At 40.7% G+C, this 7,495-nt stretch overlaps 1 protein-coding gene across 3 annotated transcripts; it reads left to right on the forward strand.

Annotated features, from left to right (window-relative positions):
- The first annotated feature begins 281 nt into the window (after positions 1-281).
- Positions 282-7,203, forward strand: pus7 (pseudouridine synthase 7). 3 transcript variants are annotated; one of them, XM_026175332.2, is made up of 18 exons: positions 282-417; positions 594-707; positions 1,546-1,833; positions 1,922-2,006; positions 2,156-2,272; positions 2,365-2,509; positions 2,884-2,901; positions 3,220-3,331; positions 3,477-3,554; positions 3,714-3,842; positions 4,118-4,243; positions 4,332-4,393; positions 4,489-4,649; positions 4,844-4,970; positions 5,472-5,573; positions 5,829-5,958; positions 6,163-6,254; positions 6,581-7,203. In XM_026175332.2, exons 3-18 carry the CDS (start codon positions 1,556-1,558, stop codon positions 6,715-6,717), a joined length of 1,899 nt encoding a protein of 632 aa, XP_026031117.1. In that variant the 5' UTR covers positions 282-417; positions 594-707; positions 1,546-1,555; the 3' UTR covers positions 6,718-7,203. The 3 variants fall into 3 exon arrangements, with proteins under 3 accessions (XP_026031117.1, XP_026031119.1, XP_026031118.1); XM_026175333.2 differs by having other exon boundaries at positions 316-421; XM_026175334.2 differs by lacking the exon at positions 2,884-2,901.
- The last annotated feature ends 292 nt before the right edge of the window (positions 7,204-7,495 follow it).

The raw sequence follows: 7,495 nt of genomic DNA on the forward strand, positions 1-7,495 counted from the left end.
TTTTTACTTTGAAGTGAAAGGTTATAATTAGCTGGTGTCTTACATTCAACAAGTTGTGCGTGAAAAAAACGCTTTAAAATAATCGATAATAATAATAATAATAATAAATAGAATAATACAGTCATGAAACCATGACTGTTTCATTAATTAACTGGAATATAAAGTACTGTGCTCCCAGAGACGTGTGGAAGTATCGTAGGCTCCATACCCAAGTGTGTTTCTTTGGAGCGTTATCCCACGGTTACTTGAACGCAGCATAGCTTTGTGATTGACAGCTCCTTTAACCAAGCGTTTGAAGTGGGAGGGCTTTAGGTCATTATCCATTTCCGGAACCAGAGGAGCACACACACATACACACGTGTGAGAAAACCTGGCGTTCAGTGTTGCCTGCTCTCTTCTGAATATCACCAGGTCCAGGTAGGTGAGTGGGAACGTTTGGAAGAGCAAAAGTCCTTTTTTTTAAAAATTATTTGCTTTTACCAGCGACATTTGAGTTCAGGTTTACAAACACGTTAACTGGGGGTGTTAGCTAGCTAATAGATGCTCTGCCGTCTTTGCTAAGTTTTGAGTGATAACTAATCCCCTTCATTTAGTCTTTTAAGTGCCTGCTTCAAGCTTGGATCCGTCAGGAAGTCTGTGCAAGTGTTTGGCGTTTGGAAAATAAGGAGTGTTTGCAGCCATATTTCGCTACCGCAGTCCCACAAACGGTAAGTTGTTGGTATTGTTTTCTAGGCCAGTAATGCCCACTTAGTTATGTTATCGTTACTCGCAGATACTGAAATGTAGTGTTCACAGTTATACTTTGTGCTTTCCATTTCTACGTAGAGTCACGTAATAACGGGTAACTGATGTTGTAGTACTGATGTTATACCATGTCATCAGTGCTGGTATCTTGCCACACGCTTCAGATCTGACTGGTGCGTCACACCAAAACAAAGCGTGCTGTAGTGTTGCACTTCGACAGTTTTGAGGTTGTCCCTGCAGCAGTCAAAGCAGAAATACGCCTCGCCTTGGTAGTGTCCACGAGGCGTCCGATTCAGATGACCAACGCATTTCGGTGGCTCCTTTCAGTGTGACGGAGTAGCAGCTCTACCCTGAGCTCCTCATTTCATCTGCAAGGGTATAGCCCACACACCCTTTGGAGGAAACTTCAGTTCTGTCAGTTGTATCTGTAGGCTCACTCCTTTGATCACTACACACGGTTCATGGCTGCAGAAAGAGACCATTAGAAACTAGAGCATTTGGTAAATTGACAGCGTCACACACGATTCAGTGTGACAGACTGGTACAACATCCATGCTATTGCACCACACCAAACCGTCAGTCAAAATATTGGAGTGTTTCTTTAACCTGATTTTAAAAAAAATGAAATGAATAAAGCATACCATTCAGACTAAAACAGGAGAAAGTGCTGGGCTGTAAACAAGCAAGCTGATGTTTAAAAAAAAAACCCAAAACAAATCACACAAAAATACCACACCATGAGACTCGGGTTTTATATATGTGTGCGGCTCATACTGTTAACTAAATTCCTTATTGCTCCAGCTGGGCACTAATGGCTGAATCCGACCCTGTGACCGTCGTCGTCCCAGTTGGAGAAAAGCGAGGGTGCCCGGAAGATGAAAAAGATGATGCACCATCAAAGAAACCAAAATTTGAGAGCGATCCTCCGCAGCAAGATGAGATGGACGAGCCCGAGGGGGACGCAAGTGATGGAGAGGAGGATGGTGACACATTTGCTAACATGATGAAGCATGGTCTCACCGAGCTCGATGTTGGCATCCTAAAGTATGTCAGTGACCACGAAGGCTTCTCTGGAGTCCTGAAGGAAAGGTTTGTTTGTCATCTGGAGTTAATGAAGGATTTAAAGAGTTTGCTTAACAAAGAGTAACCAATCCCTTTCTTTGTTTTTTGCACTCAGATATTCTGATTTTGTTGTGCATGAAATCAACAAAAATGGCAAGATTGTGCATTTGGATGACCTCTCTGTCCCGGCGGAGGCTGAGGTAACGTTGCTTCTTCTGCTATTTTAACAAGCCTCAGATTCATCATGAAGGCACACTTCGCATTAACAAAATAAGACTAAAGAGAACTCCAGGATCGGGTTACATAATACTCTCCAATATGGTTTTTGGTTTGTTTTTCTGCTGTTTAGGAAGCCCAAGAACCTGAACAACAGCCAAAAGAATGTGACCTGCTAACTGAAGAGCAGAAAAAGCAGCTTGGAGAGCTTCAGCTGTTCAAGAACAAAGAGGGAAATGTCTCAATTGAGGTAACAGGTTAAAAGGAGTGCTCCAATAAAAAACACACAAAAATCCATAAAACTAGCTGACAGCTTTATGTAATGTTCTTATTCATTTATAGGTACTGGATGATTCTAAAGAGAAACGGACATTGGTCCACAAAGCCATCAAGAATCAGTTTCCTGGTTTGGAAACAAAGACTGAAGAGAGGGAAGGGCGGAAGTTTATAGTGGCTTATCATGCTGCTGGGAAGAAGGCTTTAGCAGGTATGTGGATCTCAGGATGGAAGGCCAAACTAAGTTAATGTTTTAGGAATGTTAATGAAATTTATTGCACGCCTTCCTCACTTCAGCTTATATTTTATCTACTGCAGTGCATGTAGCCCGAGCAGTAAAATACGATGCATGCGCTTTTGTGTAAGCATGGTCAACACACCTGCATGTTTCTACTGAGACCTTTACTCAACACCACAAAGGATGGTAGAGATTAGCAGAGCCACACAGGCCAAAAGTTTAAATATCACACTTCACTCCAGGCCCATGCATGAGATCTCACCCCTGACAACTCTACCCACAGACCATAAGACTCTCTTTCTTAGTAACATTATTCTATCCTCCTTTTGCTCTTCTCTGGTGGATAGAAGTCAAAACAACTACAGGTAAGAACTTATTCTCCTCCCAGCACCAGAGGAAATGGTTAAAAGCCGTGTGGAGTTGGGTTACACTTAGCTTAGGATAAAATACTGTGTCGTAAAATCAGCTTTAATATCGTGTGTCCATGTCGTTTTGCCATTAAGTGATTGGATCTGAGTGCCAAAGCAAGGTTGTTGGCTAACTGCTGAGATATGTTTGGAAGTACAGGATCTATAATGAGTATTTCTATAATATTGGGGACTTATAAAGTACATGCTATGTTTTAATATTAAAAAACATCACAGCATGTTTTTCATCACACCATTTTTCTGTCTCCACAAAAGCTCCAAGGAAACACTTTTGGCCCAAAAACCGTGGCAGTTTCTGCCACTTTGTTCTGTATAAGGAGAACAAAGACACCATGGATGCTATCAATGTGCTTTCAAAGTTCCTCAGGTAGGAGACGTGTGTGTTTTTTAGTTTGTTTTATAAAAAGTAAGGATCATTCATTGATAAAAGAGCCAACACGCTAACGGATGTGTGAAATGTTTTTTGCAGTTAAGTTTTGCAGCCCTATGTATAATGATGGATGTCTCTCTAGGCTTAGACCCAACATGTTTTCCTACATGGGAACCAAGGACAAGAGGGCCATTACTGTGCAGGAGATAGCGGTGCTCAAGTGAGTGTTATAATGCAGAGCCCTGCAGTTACTAGTGTGCAGATATTTTTGTTTTTTTGATGATTATGCTAGATGTGTGTTGTTATTGATTCTAATTTATCTCTGATGGGTTCTTGCACAGGATCGGTAATTATAACAGCCTCTTCTTTGTTCACTTAGGATCACTGCAGAGAGGCTGGCTCACCTCAACAAGTGCCTCATGAACCTCAAGCTTGGAAACTTTTGCTACAAAAATCACCCTCTAAAGCTGGGGGAACTGCAGGGAAACCATTTCACTGTGGTGATAAGGTCAGCAGGTGTTAATATACACAGTGCTTGTTTCAGAAATAGATTTTAAAAGCTCGGCATTTGTTAAACTGCCAATTTGAACTGAGGTCACCTTTATTGGCAGTCTCTTCCTGTTTAAAGGGAAGTTTTGTCCTCACTGTGATCAAGTGTTTTCTCCAGGTGGATTAAAGGAAACAGAGTTAAATTGTCCTGCAAAACCATGATGCATTTTTTTAAAATTGCTTTTCAGGGTAAAGTGTTCAATGGCTCATTGTTTTTTGTCTTTGTGTTTGCAGGAACATCACAGGAACAGACGAGCAGGTTGATCAGGCAATGAAATCCCTCAAGCAGACAGGTTTCATAAACTACTACGGCATGCAGCGTTTTGGCACAACAGCTGTGCCCACGCATCACGTGGGCAGGTGAGGTCATGACATGGAGATTGTTGCGTAAATTATATAACTATAGGACCATAAACTATAGTGTTTTCCCTCAATTTGTTGGGGACAGGGCTATTCTGAAAAACGACTGGAATGAGGTGATGGATTTGATTCTGAAACCCCGTCCTGGAGGTAAATGTACCACCCTCACTCTGTTTTCTGCTGCAGTTGAAGCGGTTGCAAAAAGTATTTCAAGTTTCCCATTGTCTCGTTTTTTTCTTTTACAGCGGAGAAAGAATTTCTGGTCCGCTGCAGGGAAGAGTGGGCAAAGACTCAGGATCCGGAGGCAGCACTGAAAAAGCTTCCCAACAAGCGCTGTGTGGAAGGACAGCTGCTGAGAGGCCTGTCTATGTATGGCAAGAAAAACATCGTCACTGCATTTGGACTGGTTGGTTTTCTATTGCAGTCTTGTAACAAGTTGATGCAGCAGAACCAAAGGCTTTACCTTAATTATTCCGCAAATAAATCTTCCTTGTTTACAAGTTACAGTTACCCGTGAAACAATTCAGTCAGAGATTCAGACGTACCTCTAGCCTCAATGGAAATTAAATTTTGTGCTCACGCTCTTTTGCTCTTCTCTAGATCCCCCGGAACAACCGCCTGATGTACATCCACAGCTACCAGAGCAGAGTGTGGAACACCATGGTGAGCCGCAGAATTGAAGCCTTCGGTCTGAAGGCTGTGAAGGGAGACCTGGTACTCAAAGGAAGTAAGTTGGCCTTTAAATCACCTGCCTAATGTTGATTATTAAGAGTGGGACACTGTGGGATATGTACAGTAAACTGTAGCTTTTAACCTGGATTCTGTACAGGTCAGTAAATGGGATACAAAGTGTCTTGTTAGCAAACTTTAAATGAGTTGAAAAGTGATTTTCACCCAAGGATCAACATACATGTCTATGTTTGGATATCTTCTCAGGAAGAGGAAGTGTGTTAATGTAGAGTGGGTACATTTTATCCTGAACAAATTCAGGTTGGGCGGGTCACATTTAGTAGTGGTCACACTTGCTCTGTGCTCATTTTAGCCATGCACAATCTGTCCTCACAGAGAGGCCACCTTTTAAAAGCATAAGAATGATACAGATGCATTAAAACACAAGTGCAATGTAGGATTAGAAACCTGAAAGGCTTATTGAGTTTCCAACAAAAAAACAACTGGTCATTTTTTTTCTTTCTTATGATATCATCTTCCAAATGTTATGTTTCCAAAGCCACAGCACACGTGCTGTCTGCAGAGGAGGCAGAGAATCAATCCATCCACAACATTGTGATGCCACTTCCAGGGTTTGATGTCATTTACCCCACACACCACAGTAAGTATAGGCTATGTATAATGCAGAGTTCAGTTTTTATAGCATATAACCCAAATTAACATTGGGTTGTTTTAACACTAATGTATTTAAGATGGTAACACCTGTATAACAAAGTAACGGGTGCTTCCGGTGGAATAGTCTGAGTGGTTTAATAAAATAAAAATTGACATAAAACATTAAATAAACTTACAGCAGAGGAGAAAATTGTTTTGTTTTGTGTTACATTGTCAGTCATACCTGTGTGTTTTGTTTTAGTCGGAGAAGGTTACAGAGAGCTGCTCACTGCAGACGGGCTGGACATCGACAACATGAGGCACAAAGTGAAGGACTACTCTCTGGCCGGAGCCTACAGGCGCATCATCATCAGACCCGCTGATGTCAGCTGGTCAGCACCTCTCACTGCCTTTTTCACACAATGCAGTGCATGACTTGTAACAATCACAATTACTGTTGTGCTTTGCTCTTTCACAGTTAAACATAATGGTAGTGATAGATTAATTGTGTACTGCTCTTACTGAATGCTTTGTTAAACTGTTGCTCTGTTTACTGTAGTACTACATTTCCTTGTATTTGTCGCTGTTCTGTGCAGGGAGGTCATTAATTACGATGACCCCAGGGTGTCTCTGGTGCATAGTGATTTTGAGAAACTAGAGAACAAACCCGCACCTGTCTTCAACAAAGGTAAACTTATTTTTACGCCTGTTTAGATTTGTGTCAACGATGGATGTAAAATTTTATTTAATTTCCATAGATTAAAACTTTTAAACTTGCAGGCATAAGTCAAGTATGTATAAACTCAGTTTATTTAAAAGGGAAACTGACAATAAAACTTACAATATGAGATCATTTCAAGGGCAGATTCTGAATGAAGTACAATAATAAATGGAGGACATGTATGATATCCAACAATCAAAAGCATGAATTATTTATTTTACTAGTTAAAGTAGAAGAAATAATGTTTTGTTTACAACCTGCATAAACTGTGCCACTCTCCTTCCTCCTGACAGAGGGGAAATATCGCGCTCTGCGGATGGAGTTCTCGCTGCCTCCATCGACCTACGCTACTATGGCAATCAGAGAAGTCCTCAAGCTGGACACCAGCATCAAGAAACAGACGCAGCTTAACACGACCTGGTTTAACTGAGACCACGACACCTTCAGGCATGAACTGGACTGTTGATGCAGTGGCTGCTTACTGTTGTTTTTAAGTCATGTGTAGTATGTGTGTATGAGAGAGCATTTGGGTTTTATACAAACCCAAAGATAATTTCTTTGACGTACAAAGAGCAACAGTTTATAATTATTGAACTTTTTTATGTTTTTATTTGCTTTGACAGGTTTTTGTGCTGCACATTGCGATTTCACATATTTTGACAAGATTTAAATATGTTGTGTGCTTTCAGGGCACTCACACATTCAATAACTACTGCTGCTGGTTTTGTACAGAGATGAGAACTTCTTTTTAGCTCAAAGCTAATAGCATAAGTTTTTTTGAGAAGGAAGAGCAATTTAAATTGTTGAGAGAATCGGCACAGTGTGTGTGTATGAACAAAAAAATCTGAAATATTATTTTTCTTTTTTTGTCCTTCCACTTGTAAAAGTGGTAATAAAGCTGTTATCTCTCCTTTCAGTCTTTTCCTCTGCAAGATGTTGTGATTGCAATGAGTACAGTAACACTGTCTCCCTCTAGTGGTTGACCTCTACTACCAAAACAAAAGTGAACAGATCCAGACTACTGATCCTACTGGACACAGTAGTGGTGGAAGAAGCACTATTTTATTTTTTGTATTCCATTTTATATCACTACAGATAAGCTTAGTTCACATTTAGTGGGGGGGTTGAGATCCAAATGTACAAAATATTAATATTTGATTCTGAAGCATAATTAGTTGCCTGCTAATAAAACTGAAGTACGGTTGAGT

This window comes from Astatotilapia calliptera, chromosome 7 (genome assembly GCF_964374335.1).
Source record: "Astatotilapia calliptera chromosome 7, fAstCal68.1, whole genome shotgun sequence".
In the NCBI taxonomy this organism is placed as follows: domain Eukaryota; kingdom Metazoa; phylum Chordata; class Actinopteri; order Cichliformes; family Cichlidae; genus Astatotilapia; species Astatotilapia calliptera.

Excerpts from the sequence above, each read along its gene's own strand:
- pus7 (XM_026175332.2), top strand. The coding sequence starts at position 1,556 with ATGGCTGAATCCGACCCTGTGACCGTCGTCGTCCCAGTTGGAGAAAAG. Across the intron at positions 3,332-3,476 it reads GTGCTTTCAAAGTTCCTCAG|GCTTAGACCCAACATGTTTT; the intron begins GTAGGAGACGTG and ends ATGTCTCTCTAG. Across the intron at positions 4,394-4,488 it reads TCTGAAACCCCGTCCTGGAG|CGGAGAAAGAATTTCTGGTC; the intron begins GTAAATGTACCA and ends TTTCTTTTACAG.